At 40.5% G+C, this 22,666-nt stretch overlaps 1 protein-coding gene across 2 annotated transcripts in view; it reads right to left on the bottom strand.

Annotated features, from left to right (window-relative positions):
• The window catches only part of IL17RD (interleukin 17 receptor D), a 119,450-nt gene that overhangs the window by 91,803 nt on the left and 4,981 nt on the right, over window positions 1-22,666 (bottom strand). Inside the window, exon 3 of one of the 2 annotated variants that reach the window (XM_038410994.2) lies at window positions 8,704-8,867. In XM_038410994.2, coding sequence (XP_038266922.1) covers window positions 8,704-8,867 — 164 coding nt within the window. Of the gene's footprint in view, window positions 1-8,703; window positions 11,505-22,666 lie in introns of those variants that run through there. The other variant, XM_043520006.1, reaches the window with a different exon arrangement.

The raw sequence follows: 22,666 nt of genomic DNA, 5'->3' as shown, positions 1-22,666 counted from the left end.
ATAGAGTGGGGCTGATGTGCACCATAACTCATCTTTTCCTGGTTTTAGAAATTTAAAGTATAAGTGCACTTGACATTCTGGAAGGGTATGTGGCACTGCCAGTCAACCTTAACCGGTAACAATAAAGTTTTTGGGCAGTGAATGACCCTTGTTTTTTCAGTAAGTGGTGGTAATGATGGGGGTATGACTAGGGAGTACCTATGCAGGGGCACAAGAAAGTTTTCTGGGAACACATTACTGGCAGGCTGTTGCAATCTCTGGCCTCCTCCTGGACTCTGCATGTCCCCAGTATGAGTGTAGGGGCAATGAGGAGGAAGGTAGGTGGTAAACCAATGGGCTGTGAGGAGCACATCTACCAGCTAGAGGCAGCAAAGGGGCATGGAGGGAAGACCCAGACTCCATACTCCATTCAGGGCTAATGTTGGGGAAAGTGACCTGCACAACACTCTGAAGTCTAGGAGGATTGCTGAGGTTTGAAGTGGCCTGTTCATCTCCATGGGTGATCTCCTCACCACCTCCCCAAGTCTACCCCATCCCCTGTTATGAAATATCAGTTTTCAGGACAATCTCACCGTGCATGTAGGTTTTAGAGCAACTTTAATATTAAAATAATCTCTTTATTGGGGGCTGAATCTGAAGAACTTGAGCAAATGACTTCAAATGTGTATGCAGAAGCATACCCCTGTTTCTGTTGAGGTTTGCAATATTCAAGATAATCATAATGTTCACATAGATATTAGTGAAAATTAAAAGAAGCTCATAGTATGGGAGAAGCCTTATATTGAGAATCCCTTGTTCAAATGACCCCAAATTTGCACTGCAAATGCTATCCCAGTCTCTCTTACAGCATACCTATTTTCAAGACAATCACCCTATGTGAGTGTACTTTCGTACTTTGATTATTAAAAAGGCTTCTTATTTGGGGATGGTATCTGAGAAAGCCTTGAGCAAAAGATCCCAACTTGTACCACTAAATCTACCTCTGGCTCTAACGTAGCACAGCAATATTACGGTGGAACAGTAGTGCTACCACAGTTAAAATTGCACCAAATTTTCATTTTAACAGAATGAAAAAGGTTCTACATAAATTCTGGCTTTCATGTTGGACTATCATTTAAAATATTTATTGCCATTTGTGGATTGCTTGATTTTTGTATAACCCTTTGTGAAGAGGGAATGTCATTTGAGGTTTTTTTGTTTGTTTGTTTGTTTTAAAGAACTACAATTTTTCTCGGGAACCTCAACATTTTGAAGGGAAAAATCAAAAGGTCCGAACCCTTGGTTTGTGTAGATGGTTACTGATTTGATTTATAACAATATTCTGACAGTGCATTAGTTAATGTTGACTTCACACGAGTTTTTAGAACAGGGATCTCTACTATGGGTAGTTTCCTGATGCTCAATAATCACTTTGATCACACGGACATTGATGAGAGTCACAGCAACTTCCTTTGCTATACATATCTCACACTCAGACCCACCGTTCAGAAAATGCGTCAGGAGCATGTGGCATGGTTACATTATCCTAATGCTGCTGCTTACTAGAATCTTTAATCTTCCCTCTATTTATTTAATTAATGCTGGTTTTCTTGACCATTCCTCTAAAGCAAAATCTGAGAATGCATAATGATTCTGGAAGTTTTGCCTACAAAACCCTGCACGATGCAACTAATGTGCACAAGACAGCCTCAGAAAACTCCCAAGTGTAGGACCTGAACTAATTCACAGTACCTGGGTAGTGCTCAGGTTCAACAGCCACAGTGTGTCATCTTTTAGCCCCCAATTAATCTGATGTCAGGCTGTCTGCAACCATTTTGGTTTGCAACTAAACTTTCGTCCTGATGCACATAGGCAAATTTCTTCCTCCGACAGGTCAACTTGGTTCAAGCTATATTGTAGATCTTTTACCTTGAATAACTTTTTTTAATCTTGCTTTCTCAGAGTAGGAGTGGATACCAGACACTAGCTGAGATGACTCTTGAGTGGATAATATCAATTTGGGGAGGATCAACGCCACAATAGGCAAAATAAAGTTACAAGAACTGTAACATTTGGATTCCATTTTGAGGTGGAGAAGAGCGGGCTACATCTTGGAAACCCCTTGCTCAAACCACCATGAATTTTACCCTGGGTCCGAGGTGGCTCAGTGATTTTCAAGACAATCCAAATAAGCCTGTGGATTTTAGAACACTTTTGAAAAAATCATCTGTTAAATGGTAAGCCACTATAGTGGTATCAACTCCTATCAGAGTGTGTCAGGCCATTTATTTCTAGGAGTTTTACAAAGCAATACCTACAATTTGAAAACTGGTTATCAGAAATGGGTCCAGTGGAGTTTAAAGATCAGTCAGATTTACTAAAGAACATCTGTAACATGGAAACTTGTTATAGCTAATATTAAACAATATGCACTTGACTTCCCTACATTGCTCAATATCTGCTGACCACATTCATTTAAGTTCATGGCATACGTCCAAGAATTAACTTTTGGAAGTACATTTTGTATTTTTATATACACTTGATACAGATGCCACATTCAACTGCAGAAACAAACAACATGAAATAGATTATTTTATAATTTCAACTGATAGTACTAGTTTATTTTTAATATTTTTTCTACTTTTATCCACTTAAAATGTTCACTTTCCTGGGAAATTATGGGAGAGGTCAGACAATAATTATTTAATGACAGCAGACATTGACATTCAAAAAGTTACAGCTATATAACAGTTAAAACACAAATTGCCAATATAAAATGTGAAAATATTCAAAGTAACTATCCGTAAATCAAAGTCTAATAAGTGCTCCAGCAGCATTTTTCTTACTTTGTCTATCTGTAAATTTCAATTATCCACGGATATATTTTTTCACATATTTTTGGGTGTGTATGGTGATAATGACTTTACCCAATTGACTGATTAAAAAAACTAATCCTTCCAAGACTATTTATCTTAAAAAAAAAAAAAAAAAAAAGAGAGAGAGAGACGCCTTAGATTACATAGGTCAATATTACACTTCTCACATCACTGTGGAATTCTGGGGTCACTCATTCTACAGTATGATGACAGATATTGTGAAACCCAGGAAGAGATGGAGTACTTGTGGCACCTTAGAGACTAACCAATTTATTTGAGCATAAGCTTTCGTGAGCTACAGCTCACTTCATGGCTGCTACTCTATAACCAGAGATGTAAATTATATGTATTTTTTCAAATTGTGCTATGCTTTATATGTCAGTTTTTACACAATGTTCAGTTTTATGTTAAACAGATAAACAAAACAAAACAGCCTAAAACTTCAAGGTAAATCATTAACTTTCAATAAACAAAAATTAAACTTTTGGAGTTTCCTCCTTCAAGCACCATTTAACATTATTAGGAGCATTATACTTAATATTTTACAAGCACAAGTAAAGAGAAATTATTTTCACATTTAAAGATTGAAGACCAATTTTAGTCTTATTGTTCACCAATAAAACTTTGCACTCCTGTCATTTTTATAGTACCCTAATAAAATGCCAAATTAATTGGCAAACTTCAGCCTCTGAGCAGAATTAAATGGGCAAATTCACATCAAAGCTTTGTTTCATTGTCTTTGGACAGATCTGTTGGAAAAGACAGCTGGTCCTTATTAAACACCCATTTAAAATGTTGCAGCTTTAATGAACTAACATCCACATTACACTAACATTATCAAGTAATTAACTAAAGAAATGCTAGAGTCATCTAATGATGGCTTAACTTTTTTCCACCAGTGGACAAGAAAATATTTAAATCTATTAAATGAATTAAGTATTTGTTTTGCCCCTTAAATAAATAATCTAGATTCTGAAATTAGCCTGACTGATCAATTTGTTTCAAGTTGTTAAGAGGCAACTTCTGTTGGTTGAAATCTAAACCACAGTATGCATTATAAAGAGGGAACCAATACAGTCCATAATATTCCTGGGGGGACCTTCAACTACAGAAATGCTTGTGAATGGCCTGAATAGTCAAAGTACACAATTACACAATAAAATACATGTAAAAGATTAAAGATGGATTTTATTGTCAATGTTCAGAACAAGTTTATTATAAGTAAACTGGAACATGTTTATATCATTTTTCTTCTCTGAATGTTTTGTGCATTTGAAAGCCAACTCTGAAAATATATTACTTGCACTATTTAGACTAAATGCTTTTTATGGAAGAAAGGCTCAGACCCAATATAAAACAAATGTAATGAAGAGACTCATCTTCCTGTTCGAATAGTGTATATATTTAAAATTGTGTTGCTGGTTTTTAAATAAACATAAAGCAGTAGACATGCTGTAGTTAGCATGTTTTTTATGGAAATTTAGGTAAAAGCTATGTCTACAATTCAGAGCCTAAACCAGAACAGTTATGTTGGCATAGCTATGCCAGCACAGTCCCCAAGTCTGGACGCAAAACTCCTTTTGTTGGCGTAGAAACACCACTTTCCTGAACAATGTTAACTGTGCAGACAGAAGCACTCTTCTGTCAGCATAGCTGCATCTATAGTGGGGGTTTTGTCAACCTACCTATGCCAGGGGTGTGGTTTTTTCACATCCCTGCTTGTCATAGCTATGCCAATATAACTTAAGTGTAGACCAAGTCATAAACACAGTTATTTTTAAACAGAGAAAAAAACAGTCAGATTTTTTACTATACCAGCTGATAAGTGAAACCCTAGATCTTAAAGTAGTTAATCCAGTTGTCTGGACTAGATAATTGGTTCAGTTTGTGAGGCCTTACACTCAACATTTCTCTAGCTGTGTGAATGTAACAGTAACTTTTAACACCACAGCCAACCAATTCCAAAATTTCAGAGAATGTTCTAGGCATCCATGCACAAAATCCTGTTGATTTTAGTGAAAATTGGAAAACTGAAAGGAGGAGACACAAGGAGCCCCTGGCATCTAGTTAGCAGAGCTAGCACCTTCAACCATTTCTAATTGTCTACAAATGAAAGAACTGGTTGATGGTAGCCATTAACACCATCCAGCATAACAACACCCCATCTGTGCTCTGCCTTTCCTCCTAATACAGTTTTAAAATGTTCGCAAAAAGAAAAAGGAGTACTTGTGGCACCTTAGAGACCAACAAATTAGGTGCCACAAGTACTCCTTTTCTTTTTGCGAATACAGACTAACACGGCTGCTACTCTGAAACCTGTCAGTTTTAAAATGTTGACACAGAAAGAAAGAAAGAAAGAAAGAAAGATGGTCGGGGGAGGCATGGGTAGAATCGATTGCACACAGAGCACCTGGCATTGGGAAGGGAATGAGGAACCCTAGCATGAGGGAACAGGGGGACATACAGGAGCCCATGGCATGAGGGATGGGACTGCAGAAAGACTGCAGAAAATCCCTGAAATAGAAGCGGATGGGAGGGTGGTACACAGGAAGCTTCTGGGGGAGAATGGAGAAATGCAAGGAGCCCCTATTGTGTGCAACGTACAATACTCTTTTTGGTTTTTTGCTTTAAAATATGCCAAATGTTATATTTTCTCTCAGTCAATATGTCTCATTGATCTTATGTTTTAGTCTGAATAGAGTCAAGGGCCTGATCCTGCAGAGTTAAGAATGTGGAAAACTTTACTCACTCCATGCATCTGAAGAAGTGGAGTTTTTACCCACGAAAGCTTATGTTCAGATATATCTGTTAGTCTTTAAGGGGTCACTGGACTCCTCATTGTTTTTACTCACATGAGTAGCCCCATCTGAGTCAACAAAATTAGTTATGTGAGTAAAGTTACCCATGTTCTTCACTGTTTGCAGGACTGGGCCCCAAATATGTACAGCTAAATTTTAAAGCTCAGTTCTTCATTCTTTACAATACCTACATGGGGAAATTAACCAAAATAGTTATTTCAGAATAAGTGTCCACACAGGCAGCTATTCCAGAATAGCTATTCTGCTTTAAATTTCCATCCTTCCTCAAACCTATACAACTTGCAAGTGCAGATAAGCCTTAAAATTCTCACTAAAGTCAATGAGTCAAACCCTGGCCTCACTGAAATCAAAGGAAGTTCTGCCATGGACATTAGTGGGGCCAGGAGGATTTCACTCAGCGAGACTACTCATATGCTCATAAGTTACACATATGCTTAACTGTTTTGCTTGTTCAGAGCCATGTTGGTGTTCCAGGACTGGGACCAAACTACTACAAAAGAACACATTGCAAGAATTCACACATTTTGCAACTAAACTTGTCAGGACCTGGTCCATATTTAGATTTTGCAAATTCAAATTATTTTTAAGAATAAGCTGAGGATCTCTGAATTAAAAGAGCAAATATAAATTCTTACCAACACAAATCTACTCTATTCTTTTACCAAATGAAGTTTTTACTGCAATAAAACAAAGACAAATTTAAATTATTTGCAAAAATATTATAGTATTTTTTTGTTTTAAATAAATTAAACAAAACTAAGCAGAATATGACATGAAAATTTCACATATGAGGTAAATGAGCATGAATTTGGGGAAAATAAATAAAAGTGCTCAAATTGGGGGGGAAACGGGGAAAAATAACATCCAGATTTCCCCCCCATGCAGTTGTGAGAGAAGTGTGACATAGGCACACAATTCTACCAGCAGCAAGAAAAACAGCCACACACACACACACACACACACACACAGAGAGATAATGGTCACATTCTATCTCTCTTTTAATTACTCAAATATCAACAGTTAACCAATATTTTTTCAATACTATACTAGTGAAAATTAGCTTAACAAGCATTGTTTTACTCAAAACACATTAGACATGCTTACTATTCATCTCTCTATATAAAGTTTTTAGATTTAGGGTTCCTATCCTTAACCTATAGATTAGAAACCATTTATAAATAAGCTACAATAAGAATATCTATTTGAATAAGGTACAATTACTTCAGGGTTGATGTCTTTTCAATCAGTCAGTGTCCCTGCAGTTTTTAGAGTGGCAGAGGGGAAGTGGCCTGTGGTTAAACAGAGGAAATACCAAGGAATTTTAATAGAGCAAATAGTCTCTTTACTTCCTACAGGGTAGCACTTCAAAGGCAGCCCTGCCCCAGAGCAGACAATGTGTTACAGGGGCCATCAGTCATTTAATAGTATGTCAAGTCTATTCAAAACTTACACGCAGTCCAAGATAAATACCACACAACCAAGACAATGGGTCCCTTCCTGCAGTCAATCCTCTGGCAAAACTCCCACTGAAGTCAACAGGAGTTTTCCCAATTAAGAATTGTACTACAGAATCAGATTCAGTATCTAAAAAACTAGTCAGGCAAATTTGCTCACTGGGAATAAAAAAATATATTGGTAACACAGACAGACTGCAATGTTTGTTTAAGAAATTATAACCTTAAATTTGTTGTATGTGATACAAGGTTTTCTACACAGTAACTTGAAAGGTTGCATTTTTAGCAGATTTATTAGAGGGGAGCATTTTAAAAGCGTTACATTAAACAGACCCAGCTATAATCAATTTAATATACATAATTCATTACGTAAGAAAAAAATCAATTCAATATATATTGCACATTCCTCTAGATGTCAAGATAAGCAAAATTAATCAAGCATTATAACTCCTAATAGGTACTGACAGTATATTTAATAGCTGCTGCTGAACCTGACAGAAATATGTATCCTGGTAGTTTAAAATATGTGGCACAAACTGCTTACATCTTGTGAAACATTAATATTGTAGTAAAATATATTTTGCTAGTAAACTGTGACTTAAGATGCAATATATGAATTTTTTCTCTCTCTTGCATAGTTTTCAATGTTTTCTAACTTCCAGTGAATTACACTATTCCCTCCATATCCCTGACTTGTGCCTTGCAGTAACTTTTACAAATGTTATGATCTGAAACTAATGAAATCATTAGTGAGAATCTAACAAAAAAGAAAGGAAATGAAAGTCAGCCTTTTCCTTCCTATTGTCCTTGGGACTCCACAATTTAACTAGAACTCTCGCTAGCCTATATGGAGAAAAAACATTTTGAAAAACAAACAGGAAAACGCAGCAAGAAGTCTGAAGCTAACGCACCAGGAGCAGGAACAAAAGGTAAAGAGCAATAACGAAATGTTTCACCTTCCAGTTCTCGCCCCACCAATTTACTTTTCCTACATCCTCTGTCTGATGATCAGCCCTGAAGCTAAGACCCCAAGCCGGCCTTGAATCATTAAAATAACAAAGCCCAAATGATTGCCTTTTTATCCTGCTGGCAGGGCAGGTCGAGTTAAGGAAGGAGAGAGCTGCGGATAAAGGACCTGTTGAGTGATTTCTTCACACTCGCTGGTTAAAGGATGCCTCCCTCCCCCAGGACGAGAAACCAGTAACTATCCCTTCTCTGGAAATGCCACCTTTCCTCCTGGCCGCAAATTACCAGCTGCAGAGCCTTGGAGCAGCAGCAGAGGAGTTGCAGAAGAGGCTTTATTCCCCCATGAATACTGCCCAGCGAGCTCTCCTTGCATATTCGGGAGAAGCAATAAGTCGAACGGACAGGTGGGCCCCACACCTGCACTGCTCAGATGGGCTGGGCTGCAACGAGTCCGCTGCCCACGGGACAGCGCTTCCGAGGCTTAGCTGGGAAACTCTGGCATCTCCCCACGCCACGCCGCCAAATCCTGCAAGTTTGCAAAACCCCATTCAGCGCACGAATCTGCCCGACTGTGCGGAGAAAAGAGAAACAAAGTTTCCGTCCACTCACCCTCCATCCACACGTGTCAGCCGCGGGCCCCCGCCTGCTGCTGGGTCCTCCAGCAGCCCCAGCCAGCTGGTGAACCTTGAAGCAGGCGATCAGAGTGAAGAAAAAGGAGCTGAGCTGGAGCAAAGGTGCCATGGTCTGCAGCGGCAGCGCACGGAGACTGGAGTCTGAGCAGGAGCAGAAGCAACAGCAAGGGGGGGGGGCAGTTTAGCTGCGTGCATGCGCGAGAGAATGTGCAGCTGCTGCCCCCCCCATCACTGCTGGTGGCAGGGGGGCTGGTCCCTTTGAAGAGAACGATAACAACTGTGTTTGGCGCAGAAGTCAATCGTTGTCCCTCCTTCCCAGGCCTCTATTAGTTCATGTACTATTTTTTTGGCAATGAAAAGAGATGCTTCTTCAAAGTCTTTGCATCTAAGGAAGGCGAGGTTACTCAGGAACATCACAGCTCCAAAAAGGAAAGTTAGCAAGACTTGCATGCAATTGTTTGTGTTGCGCGTGTCGTTTCCCATGGGCCTTTAACTGTCAGTGTCCTGTCCCCTCTGCGTGGACATTAAAGATCATATGGTATTTTTCTAAAGAATAGGGGGTTTGCTCCGGTGGCCAACCATTTTTCCCTATCTTCTCCCCATCTGTTGTTCACCTATCTGTTAAACTTTGTCCAGAGGTGGGTATATTTCAATGTCAATATATGGATTTTGTCCCCACTCTTGCAAACATGTAAGCACATATATAACTTTACTCACGGGAGCAGTGCTGGTGATGTCATGAGTAAAGTTACTCAGGTCTACACAGAAGATTGGAGCTATAGCCTACAAAACACTGAGAATTTTGCAATGAAAGAATAAATGATAACATTTCAAAAAAGACAAACCAAAGATAAATGCAATCCAATAAATTTAAAAGGTAGAGAAAGCAATAGAAATTACTTGTATTTATGTTTATTTTACCTTTTTTGTACTGACCCCTATACTGCAAACTTTGACCAAAACTAAATTTATTTTAAAAAACAACATACTGTTTCTAATAAATATAAATTACAACAGCATCTTATTTTGATGTATTCTTGTCATGTCAACTAAAACACACACCTTTACAGACACACTGGAGATTGTTGTTCCTACAAAAGCTCACCTAAAATAGACAAATGCACTGTGGGTAAAATTTTCAAAAGCATCTAAAAGTGACATAGGAGCCTAAGTTTTATTGAACATAAATGGAACTTAGGCTTCTAAGTCACTTAGCTCCAATGACTTTTGATAATTTTGCTATTGTTAACACTGCCCACAAAAGCAATACTGATGATGACATGAATGAACCCAGCAGGATCCATAAAGGACTACATCGGGGTTGGCAACCTTTCAGAAGTGGTATGCCGAGTCTTCATTTATTCACTCTAATTTAAGTTTTTGGATGCCAGTAATACATTTTAATGTTTTTACAAGGTCTCTTTCAATAAGTCTTGAATATATAACTAAACTATTGTTGTATATAAAGTAAATAAGGTTTTTAAAATGTTTAAGAAGCTTCATTTAAAATTAAATTAAAATGCAGACTGGTGGCCGGGATCCTGGCAGTGTGAGTGCCATTGAAAATCAGCTTGCGTGCCGCATTTGGCACGCGTGCCATAGCTTGCCTACCCCTGGACTACATGGCTCAACCTGATCAGAATAAAACTGTAATGGAGCAAGTCACAGCAAGAATGACCCAGGACTTGGATGAGTTTAAAAGGATATGTAAAACAGAAATAACTTATTTCAAAAATAAATAACATAGACTTACCCTTATCATATGGCTTTGTCTCCATTTAATATTATATAGGATAAGACCACTCACTTATATTTAGGTATGTTATTGAAAACAAAAGGAAAGCATTCTGCATATGTATATTCTTGTAATATTTACAACAGAGGTGTTTTTTTTTAAAATACAGTACAATTACCAAGCAGAGATTTTCTCATTTTCCTTAATCTTTTTATAGTCCTCTTTCTTATTTTCTTTCCCTCTTACACAATTAATTAAAGTTTTTATACTCAAAATATTCTTCTCCATATATTATCTAGGGGGATTTGTTGGAGTAAATAGAATACTTCATGGTAAAAGAAAGTGCAACTCCATCAAGCATGTCTCTCTAGATTAGAACATGTAATTGAACACTCCCAAGAAAATAGGCACTACCTCAACTTCCCATAGCAAACTTATCCCTGTCACCTTGCATGGAGGCATTACAGTTGGATCTCCCCTTACATGATCATATGACTTATATACAACAATATAAAGTAATATTGCAATGAGCTGCCTAGAATACAAGTGTATCACTGCCCTCTAATCAACAGAACCAGAAATGCTCAAATGTTTCAGAGCTAACAGAAAACAGAATCTCTTCTTTGGCTCAAGCAATAGGAGTCTGTGCCTTTTGAGTAGAATTATCTGAGTGCTGCAAAGTTCCAATTAGCCATGGCGTACAGCATAGTGACACCTGTGAAGTTCTACATGGCCATTGATACTGTCCCTGAGAATACAGATGTCTTTAAAATTTCATGTCATCTTACTCTTGTCTGAATTCTTATGTTTAATGCAATATTAATTGAATGCTGCAGTGCTAAACATCACTTTAAGCAGACTTACACAGATATAGGGACAAAGTGAGACCTGGTGTAAGAGAGCTTAATTCCACAGACTTTATGCAATATTTTAGTTTGTCCCAGAAACTTGCATGAGATCTGCATAGAGCAGGGGCCGGGTGGCCAAACTGTGGCTTGCAAGCCACATGCAGCTCTTTTACAGTTAAAGTATGGCTTGCAGAGCCCCCCCACTTTCCCCCCTATTATCCACCTACCAGGCTTGGGGAGGAGCTCAGGGCTTCTGCCCTGCAGTGGGGTGGTGGGGCTAGGGTCTTCTGCCAAAAACAACTGGTGCCTGCTGAGAGTTGGGGGCACAATTTAAAGGTTCATCCCCCCCAACAGCTTAAGTCACATACCCCAGGTATGCCTCCTTATCCTCAGCAACCCCTTCCCACAGCTCCCAGGTGTTAACTCCACAAGGAGAGGCAGTAGTAAACAGATGGGAGCTGCAAGCCGGGGCTGCTGCTTTAGCTCAGGGAGAAGAGGCAGCAGCAAAACCAGCAGCACTCCCTGCAGCTCCCAGCTGTTAGCCACTGCTTCTCCTCTCAGACCACAGCTCCCAGCTTGTTGGCTCCAGCAGCCCATGTGACTGAGTGGGGCCTGGCTGCAAAACCTGGCAAAAATCGGTGGGGGTGGGCACATGATCCCATATGCACCCCCTCCCTTTGTCCCAGGCTTCTGCCCAGTGTGGAGGGTTTCTTGGGACTTCAGCCCCATAGGGCGCACCTCTCAGAGCTTGGGACTTCAACAGTAGTGGGGCCGAAGCCCCAAGCCCCAGCAGGCTCCTGCTATGCGGTTGAAACCCCGGCAAGCGTGCCCTGGCTCTCAAACTTCCTAAGATTGTCATACGTGGCTTAGAGGGTAAATAAGTTTGGCCACCCCTGGTATATAGCACACATCCTTTGTTAGCAGTAAATTTGCAAGCCATAAGGACTTGCAGTTATAGTACTTTCCATATGAGGGCACTCTTGTTATTATGTATTCCTCTGTTTCACATTTCTTCTTTTCCACTCCAGGATGAGGTTGGCGTTTTTTCCAAGGCACCCCCCACCTCATTTTTTTTTTTTAAACTTACCTTTGCCAACCATAAAGGGCTGTTGTTATAACAACATTCTTTTTGGCCACATATGGTTGGATACATCTCCCTTTGGAGCCCATCAGCCAAAGGAGGTGGAGGCATGCTTTCTACTCCAGGGACTCTGCACTGTCTCTACAATGCTCTCAACTGCTGTCATTCTACAAGTGACGGTCAAAATGCATCCGATGAAGTGAGCTGTAGCTCACGAAAGCTTATGCTCTAATAAATTTGTTAGTCTCTAAGGTGCCACAAGTACTCCTTTTCCTTTTGGTCTAAATTTAGTTCCCCAACATTGTAGAAAGTTATGCTATTAACAGATAACTGGACTAGCCCCACACTATTTCTACAGATAGATGAACACTGTTAACTGGCGTAAATTGGTATAGGTCCACTGCCTTCAATGGAGCTATGCAGATTTATACCAGCTGAGGATTCAGCCTGTGTAAATCTGCATAGTTCTACTGCCTTTAATGGAGTTCATTTACACTAAATGAGGGTCTAGCTAGCTCAACATCCAATAAGTTGCTCTGCAAGCTTTGGACAGCTCTTTAAGGTAAATTTGCAGGAACGACAAGATCAGAAATTAGAATGTTGTAGAAAGACAGACTGGAAAGCTAGCACTGCCTTTTGCTTTGCCAGTTTTTAGCATATAAGTATGTGTTGTGTCCCTTTTCCATTTCACAAAAGATGCCTCTTTTAATGATGCCATCAAATCACTGGGGCAGTAGACTCCCTCTTTTTGTGGCAGAGTATAAATCAGGAACATACATTATGTCAGTAAAATATTGCAAAAAAATAAATGCTCCCATGGGCTTTAACCTGCAAGAACACCTGTCTTCTTGAGATTTTGTGCATGGCAAACCCTTGCATTTTTAACAGCAGAAACGTATCATTGTATCGTTATTTTATTTATATATGATCTAAGAGTCAACTACATGATTTACAAAGGTATAAAGATAGGTCACTACCCCAAAGAGCTTACAGTCTAAAAAAAACAGCGAGATACAAACAAAGGAGTGGGAAAAAGGCTGGAACATGTATTTGAGGGGATTATTATTAATAGGGAATGAGAAGGTCCTTGTTTTATAGAATCATAAAATCACAGAAACATAGGGCTGGAAGGAACCCGAAGAGATCATCTAATCCATCTTCCCACAAAGATGCAGGACCAAGTTTACCTTGACCATCCTTAACAGGTTCTTTAAAACCTCCAATGATGGGGATACCATAAGCTCCCTTGGCCAGGGTCTGAGCAGGGGGCAGAAATTGACCGGTTGGAGGGTCAAGCAGCTGGAGGCAGGATTAGGAGAGGGTCTAAAGGGCAAAATCAGGGCTGGGGAGGAGGAGCACGAGTTAAGCTCGGGGTGAGGCGGTGACAGAGGGAAAAACCTGGCACAGGCAGGGGCACAGTGAGTAACAGTTATCTCAGTGGGACTGAGACACCCGTGTTTGCAAAAATCGTGGGGGGCAAAGGGGCTTTTTTTATTTCCCCTCTCACAGACAGCACTTCTCAGCATCAGCTTCCCAGGGTTGGGTTCTTAAAGGCACAGGCATCCCAATGCCTAGTCAATGCAACTCCTCTTTGTCTGATCTAACCTACTGGCTATGTCTACACTACGAAGTTCAAAGCGCTGCCACAGGTGCCAGTGCTCCTGGTAATCCACCTCAACGAGGGGATTAGCTCTGAGCACTGGGAGCCAAACCTGTCCACACTAGTGCTTTAAAGCAGTCAAACTTGCTGCACTCGGGGGGGGGGCGGGTTGTGTGTGTGATTTTTCACACCCCTGAGTCAGCAAGTTAGAGCGCTTTAACTTGCCAATGTAGATAATCCCTGAGACTTACTTCAGTTCAACATTTTACATATATCCCAGCAGAAATAAAGAATCCCTTATCACTGTATCTGATTGCATAGAGTCTCCTAGCAGTTTCCCAAGTTGTCTTATCTGCTGCTGGGATTCCCTGAATTCCCTGAATTTTTAAATTTAATTTTTTCTTTTCATTTTAGAGCTGACTGAATTTCTGGCCTAGTGTCAAAATTTTGTTTTGAATCAATCCACCAATGGGGATTGCATTTTTGCAACTGTTGTTTTGCCTCTCAGCCTAGCCCTTAGTGTTTTTCCGCATGCCATTGATTGAGATAATGGCATAGAGAGTACAATTATAAAGTTTGTGAATGATAACAAGCTGCATACATACAAAATGGGAAATAACTTCCTAGGAAGGGATCTGGGGGTCATAGTGGACCACAAGCTGAATCTGAGTGAACAGTATAATGCTGCAGCAAAAAAACAGAACATCACTCTGGGATGCCAGCTCTACTCTGCACTGATTAGGCCTCAACTGGAGTATCGTGTGCAGTTCTGGGCACCACATTTCAGGAAAGATGTGGACAAACTGGAGAGAGTCCAGAGAAGAGAAAAAAAAAATTAAGGTCTACAAAATATGACCTATGAGGAAAGTAGCATCTTTTTACAAAAGCTGTTTCTTACAATCTATATGTATAAATAATTGCTACAGATAGCACATTTCTACACATAGCAATTTCACATACACTACAGTGAAATAAACTGCTACCCGTAGGCATTTGCTACTTCAGGTAGCAGTTTACTACAATAGCAGTTCCTTACCATTCATATAAGTAACAGCTACCTGTAGCACATTCCCACCCTGTACCTCCCCTGTACCACATATGACACTACTGTCTCATGTTGGCTCATATTCATGGACAGCGGATCGATCACCCTTTTGGGGAAGCTAGCCCCAGGCTCTGCCCCTTTCGCCTGTGCCTTCCCCACGACCAGAGCTCCGAGACCCCCGACCTCCCCTCGTGGTCAGAGCCACAAGCCCCGCCGGAGTGTCCACACCCCTTGGCTGCAGGAGCTCCGGGCAGGCAGAAGCACTGAGCATCCCCCTCTCGGCCGCAGGAGGCCTGGGCTGGCTGAAGCCGCAAGCGCCCTCCCCACCACACAGAGGAGCCCCATGCCAACCGCAGCTGCGCCGTGCCATGCCTCCCCTCCCTGGGACTCAACTTGCCCAGGGGAAAAGAGACTGTTAGAAGATTCTTTTGACATGCCCCATGCAGGTTCTGGGGCATCTGAGGCTGCAGTATGTGGCTCCTCAGCCGCCCTGGAACCTGCATGGTGCATAATAAATCAAAAACTTCGCCATCAAACCTCACAACCGGGGGTCCGGTAGCTGCGGCCACGCTGGGGGAGCCGTGGCCTATTATACCCACTGCCCATGCTCATATTCAATTTGTGATCCACTATAACATCCAGATCCTTTTTTGCAGTACTAGCTTTTAAATAACTTTTATCCAGTTATTCCCCATTTTGTAGGTTTCAGAGTAGCAGCCGTGTTAGTCTGTATTTGCAAAAAGAAAAGGAGTATTGTGGCACCTTAGAAACTAAAATTTGTTTGAGCATATGCATCCGATGAAGTGAGCTGTAGCTCACGAAAGCTTATGCTCAAATAAATTTGTTAGTCTGTAAGGTGCCACAAGTACTCCTTTTCTTTTTGCCCATTTTGTAGGTGTACCTTTGATTTTTCCTTCCTAAGTACAGTCTTTATTGAAGTGTACTTGTCTTTATTGAATTTCATCTTGTTGATTTCAGACTAATTCTCCACTTTATCAAGTTTCTTTTGAATTCGAAGCCCGTCCTCCAAAGTGCTTGCAATCCCACCCAGCTTGGTGTCATCCACAAATTTTATAAGCACACTCTTCACCTCATTATCCAAGTCATTAATGAAACTATTGAATAGTACTGGAACAAGGACAGACCCCTGCGGAACCCTATGCAATAAATCTTCCCTATTTGATAGCAAACCACTCATAACTCTACAAGTAAGGTTTTTCAAACAGTTGTGCACTCACCTTAATTTCATTTAGACCACATTTCCCTAGTTTACTTATGAGCATGTCACGTGGGACTGTGTCAAAAGCCTTACTAAAATCAAGATATTTCATGTTTGAAGGATTGTGGGGAGAAAGTAAGTTTTGAAAAGGGATTTAAAGATGGAGACCAAGGCTGGCATATAGTACCAGAAAGGATATATCAAGTGGAGAGGTATGGGCGAAGGTACAGAGAGGCGTTTGTGGGAGAATAGAACTAAAGATACATAGAGGGAGACAGAAATAGCAGAATGCAGGGTTTCAACAGGAAAGTAATGTATGGCCAGTGATGGGGAGTAGGGAGGTGCAAAGCTGTGCAAAGCCCTGAAAGTGAGGACAAAGTTTCTCTCTCTAGCTGTAATCTCATTGATCTCAAGATGTGACAGTGTTTCTCTAAGGTCCATTACATCCCAGGGCAGAACTGTGAGGTATATTTTTCTTCAATATATGCACTATATTTCCAGCCAGATATTCTAATCCTCTCGTATTGTTTGGAAGTGACTGAAGAACACAGAAAGCCATCTACCTACCATTACATCAACTCAGAACATTAAGATAATAGTATTTACTTGTAACAACTTCATGTTTAATACTACAAAACATACAGAATTCAGGAACACAGTGGCAGGGCTAGTGAACGGAAGACTTATTCATCTCTCATTTATAGGCTAACAATGCCACAGCCCATGGTCACTCATGATCAACAGTTATTCTATTGAACATTTCTCCAGTGACCTGAGAACTGATCTATCTTTAGACCTCTGGAAATCAAACCACTATACAGTTCAGAGTTATACAAAGTATCTGAAGCATGTGGAGAAGCTGGATATTGTATGTGGGAAGAGAAAGAAAACATGCATTGCCTACCACATCAGCTACAATAGTGGCTGTCAGAAAAGTTCTGCTGTGATCTCAGATAGAAATAAAAGTCTGGACTAGCACAGTGGTTCCCAAACTTGTTCCGCCGTTTGTGGAGGGAAAGCCCCTGGAGGGCCCGGCCAGTTTGTTTACCTGCTGCGTCCGCAAGTTCGGCCGATCGCGGCTCCCAGTGGCCGAGGTTTGCTGCTCCAGGCCAATGGGAACTGCTGGAAGCGGAGGTCAGTACGTCCCTCGGCCCACGCCACTTCCAGCGGCTCCCATTGGCCTGGAACAGCGAACACTGGGAGCCGCGATCGGCTGAACCTGTGGACGCAACAGGTAAACAAACTGGCCCGTCCCGCCAGGGGCTTTCCCTGCACAAGCGGCAGAACAAGTCTGGGAACCACTGGACTAGAACAAACACTAGGTGGCAGAATACCAAAAAAGGGTTGTCTGTGACATGCAGAGAGCAGAAGGGACTGTGCAGCATAAACCAGCTCACTTACTGGGACCTGAAACCTTGTCATACTGTCGATTAGAAAAAGAGTCATCTGAGCCACACTGTTACCCTTATGCAAACCAAACATAGCTACCCATAAACAGAAGATACTATTGCATGCTGGATTAGTAGCATGAGTGACAGGCTGCAGAGAGGGGAATGTTGTAGGGCTGCAAAAGACATACTAACTAAGCTAGTTAATTTCAAGGAACAACCGAAGAGAAAAAAGAGGGAGAGAGGAGCACTGCTTCGTTATTTCTTTTGTTTTTTAAGGCTCAGGGCTGCCATCAAATTGGCCAGATAGATACAGCCCTGCAAATCCAGGAATATCTGCTTTATATTCATGGATAATTATTGATGATCAGATGTGGACATTTTCACCATGCCCCCAAAGTGCCATTTATGGTACTTATACGCCTGATTAACATATTGTAGTAATGCCCATAGTTTCAAAACAGGATTTAGCATCAGAGCTTCTATGGAAGTCAGAGGGAATTGCAAGTGTTTTATACATCTAGAAATCAGGACAGTTATATTTAGGTGTCTAAACATGGTCTCATAACTTAAGGCATCCACATTTGCAAGACTTTGCCTTACTTTCCATGTCTCTGTTTTCTCATCTGTAAAATTGAGATAATACTTCCCTTTCTCACAAGGATATTGTGAGAGTTAATTACAATGATTAATGTTTGTAAAGCACTTTGGGAACTTTATATAAATGACACTACACAAGGGCAAGATTTTTGCCTCAAGTATTATTACCATTTATGAGGAGATCCTTAAAGTGTATTCCACCTGCTAAAATCTTATGCACATGGCAGGGTTATTGTGTTTGTCTAATCTGAAAGGCCACCACAACATATCCTTATTTTGCTTCTCCCTATTTAAACTGTACTAAAACAATTTTGGACTCTTTGAGCTGGCTCTGCCTTGTTGTTTAGTTAGGTGCCTAGGCCATTGTTCATTATTGTTTGCATATGGTAAGTGAGTAGGTGGGCTCAGGCTTCTTAGAGAAAAGTGGATTTATGATGCACAGAAAATTATAAATTTCATAGAGGAAAATATACTTTTTATTACAGAATTGTTGTGTTACTAATAACCCCTCAGATCTGTCAGTGGTTCTCACAATTATGTGTCTTTCAATATTTGGCCATTTTTACACCAAAATTTTTTGAATACTGCTTCTTATAAAAAGAAAAAGAAAGACATTTTTTCTAAACTTAAGTGTGCTCTCTTCATCACTGATTAAACGTGCAAAACAGAGTGCCAAAACGTAGCCTGAACACACCTATGCAACTTAAAGAAAACTAGGATATTTCAGGTTTAAGAGTAGCAGCCGTGTTAGTCTGTATTCGCAAAAAGAAAAGGAGTACTTGTGGCACCTTAGAGACTAACAAATTTATTAGAGCATAAGCTTTCGTGAGCTACAGCTCACTTCATCGGATGCATTTCCGATGAAGTGAGCTGTAGCTCACGAAAGCTTATGCTCTAATAAATTTGTTAGTCTCTAAGGTGCCACAAGTACTCCTTTTCTTTTTAGGATATTTCACAAACTCTTCCCAGCGCCAAACAACACTTCTCATTCCATCGTGCCAACTTCTTCCCCAACCCAGCCTCCCTGTCAACCAAACAAACAACTCACAACCCGCCCTCCTCAGAAAGGCCCTAAGTTAATAGTATTTGGGAGTGAAATAAATAGATTTTTTTTGGAATCTGAAGAAAATAAATTCACAGAAGATGAGAGGTTGACCAAGCACAAACAGAGGAAACAAATAAAAGTTATGAATAAAATTTGTTAATACTTTGAAAGTTCATACATATTAATAATAATAAAATAAAAAGTTAAAAACCTAGAGAAATTAACTACTAATGAATAGTTAGATAATAATAGTAAAAAATCACTGGAAAATCCCTGAACACTATTAAAACTCCACTTCATTCAGGGATATGTTTTCACAAGGGCATCTAGCCACTGTCAGCTGCACTCTGATGGTGAGGCTAATGTCCTATCAGAGTGTTTCCCCTTGCTGATTTTTTATTTATCTTTTACAAAAAGCTGAAGCAGTTAGCAATTAGGTTGTCAGGTGACCTTGTACTGTAACTATAAATGAGATACTGTTCCAACTTTGAAGTAAGTCAAGTGCATTTTGCTATGGGTCCCTTACTCAAACATTTGGCCAATGACAATATACAAATATTTTAATAGTAGGAAATGAACTTTGGAAAAAAAGATACTGTAATGTGAGCACGGCTTTACATTTTGAAATATTTTATACTCAGTGGACATTTTGATATATATATGCCAGAATCTGCCGATAAATGTGCAACATTTAAATATCACAAAGTAATGTATATGCTATTAATATGATAAAACTATTAATGATAAAAGAAGTGGCTGGCGCCAATAAGTCCTGTATGACAAACATTGGAACTGTCAACATTACATTTGTTATCAAAGGAGAATTGTATTAGTAGACGTATTAATAGAATTAATTCAAGTTTGATTTTAAAATGGCCAGTTCTAAAAATCATACACTCAATTTTCTCAAATTGAATATTGCATGTATAAACAGTCCATTAGAATAAACTGCTTGAAAAAACTGGGCAAAATGTGAAATGGAGGCTCCCCCTCCTTTCCAAAATAATTACCACTGAAGGAAGGCCACAGGCGGAGGTGAGGGGATTGGATAGCAAGCACTCACCTTGCAGCGGCGTCTCCTGTCGCACAGATCTAGGCCCTCTCCTCACTCTGGGCATTGTGATCTGGTACACAAAGTTGCAACACCACTTAGGTTTGGCCCAGCAGCTTCTCCATTATGACAGAATGGCAGCTGGGCCCAACTTGAGTAGTGCTGTGAACCCATGCACCAGGCCATAACATCCCTTGGTTTGGGGGCCCTCTCAAATGGGAGGCATAGGGAAAACTGGTCTTTTTGTCCCCACCTTTGGTCAGCTCTGAACACACTCATGTGAATAGTGCTTACTCAACTAAATAGTTCCCTTGACTTCAAAAATCAAGATTTTTAAAAAGTTAGGTTCCTAAATTCATATTTAAGCCCCTAAATAAGTGGCCAGATTTTCAAAAGCACTGAACACTTACCAGTTTCTTGACTTCAGTGAGACTTTTTGAGTTCTCAGTACTTTCAGAAGTCAGGCCCAAATACTGAGATGCCCAAGTATGGATTTAGGGGCCTAACTTTAGTCCCCTACATTTTAAAAAAATCTTGGCCCAAGTGAGGACTCCTCAGACTGTGTTTGCAGGATTAGTCCCATTGTAGTATAAAGTAAGTCATAAAGGTCCTGTTCTTGCACATACTCTGTGTGCAGAACTACCAATGACTTGATGGGGATTCTGCAAATGAACAATGTACAGGACTGGGCCCAATTTGCTTTTTAAAACAGGAATTTAAGTATCCTTCTCTCTTTCATATCTCTATTATAATTTTCCTCCAAATCTGTCTGATTAGAAATATGAAATCCCTTGTGCGCGGCTCATCTGTTTCTCTGATTATTTTGATATGGATCATGTCCCTGGAAAACCAGTGTTCACAAGGTCTTGTGTTTTTATTTCGTTATTTAGTCAACTGGCATTCTGGTGGCCTTGAATAAAAACTATTAGAAACAGTGATCTGGTTACTTCAATTCTCATCCCAACAACCAGCCTGAGCTGTTCAAAGGCTGAGCTGACTCAGATGTCACAATCCCACCTAGTTATTCCCCAGTGGGAGAAAAAGAAAAAAGAACAGAAGTGATTTACCTCTGTCACAACCCCACCCAAGCACCTTCCTACCGGACAAAGAGGAGGAAGAGAAGAAGGGGAAAGAAAGAACAATTGATTTACCTCCAAAATCCCAATCCCACTGGGGAAGATGTCAGACAGTCCCACCATCCAACAATCAAAGAGTGCAGAAGGCAGCAGCAGACAGATTAGGTGGGGAGAAAAAGTGTTCAGAAAGGAGGAGAGTAGAAGAATTACTTCCTACATAACCAGTCCCCAGTCAACAACGAGTTTACATAGGAAAGTGAAAAGAACAGAAGTACCATTGAGACATTGGAGGGAAAGAGAAAATTGAATAATAAAAATCAAATGTTATTTTTAAAGGGACAATTAGCAAAATTCAACACCTCGCTTTCTAAAACTAAATATTACTGTCCAAATATCATGTTCCAGTAAACAGCACTTATTGTTTACGATGTATAATTGTGATATTGTTCATGACCAACCTGGGTGGTAAATATTATTAAAACCAGCAAAGTCTATAGTTGTGATGGTTTTTATGATATTTGTGCTTCAGGTTGCTTCGGTTCCTTGGGGCACTCCACTAATACTGGCTGCCAACTAGACATGGAGCCATTGATCACTACCCGTTGAGCCCAACCATCTAGCCAACTTTCTATCCACTTTATAGTCCATTCATCCAGCCCATACTTCTTTAACTTGCTGGCAAGAATACTGTGCATCATCAGTGGTGTTAGTTGAGACAAGGGAGCAGGAAGAGTCAGCCAGGTGAAGGGGATTTAATAATGCACCATGGCAGACTTTGGACATATTTACTGGGTGGCAGCTGGGGTGGGACAAAAGGACTGGGATGCAGCTAGGCCAGTGAGGCAGAGCAGGGAAGATGGCAACTACGCAGCTGGTCAGTGGTAGGGGCATAGGAGCTAGGTTGCCTGTCATGGAGGTGCAGTCCCTGGTGCCTCCTACTCAGTTACAAATCAGGCATTACAGGGGCCAGGCGGTGAGAGGTGCTGCTAGCAGAGCAGTGTTTGAGTGCTGTTGCAGGGCTGTTTCTCCTGTGGAGTTGATGGATCTCAGATGTTGGGGCCTTGGAAAACAAAAATCCTTTCTCCTCTTCTGGCTGACCTGCTTTGCTTATGGGACTAAAAATACACACCTTCCCCAGAGCAGCAGAAAGGAAACCAGGGCTCTCCAATCACCTTACCTCCTTTCTGCAGCACTTCAACATATGGAGAGAACTATACAGGAGCTAAGTGTTATTAGTAAAAGCAGGTAAGAA

Source organism: Dermochelys coriacea, chromosome 7 (genome assembly GCF_009764565.3).
Source record: "Dermochelys coriacea isolate rDerCor1 chromosome 7, rDerCor1.pri.v4, whole genome shotgun sequence".
NCBI classification, from domain to species: Eukaryota; Metazoa; Chordata; order Testudines; family Dermochelyidae; genus Dermochelys; species Dermochelys coriacea.
The sequence above is the reverse complement of the archived record's forward strand: the minus strand, read 5'-3'. Positions and strand labels throughout refer to the sequence as shown.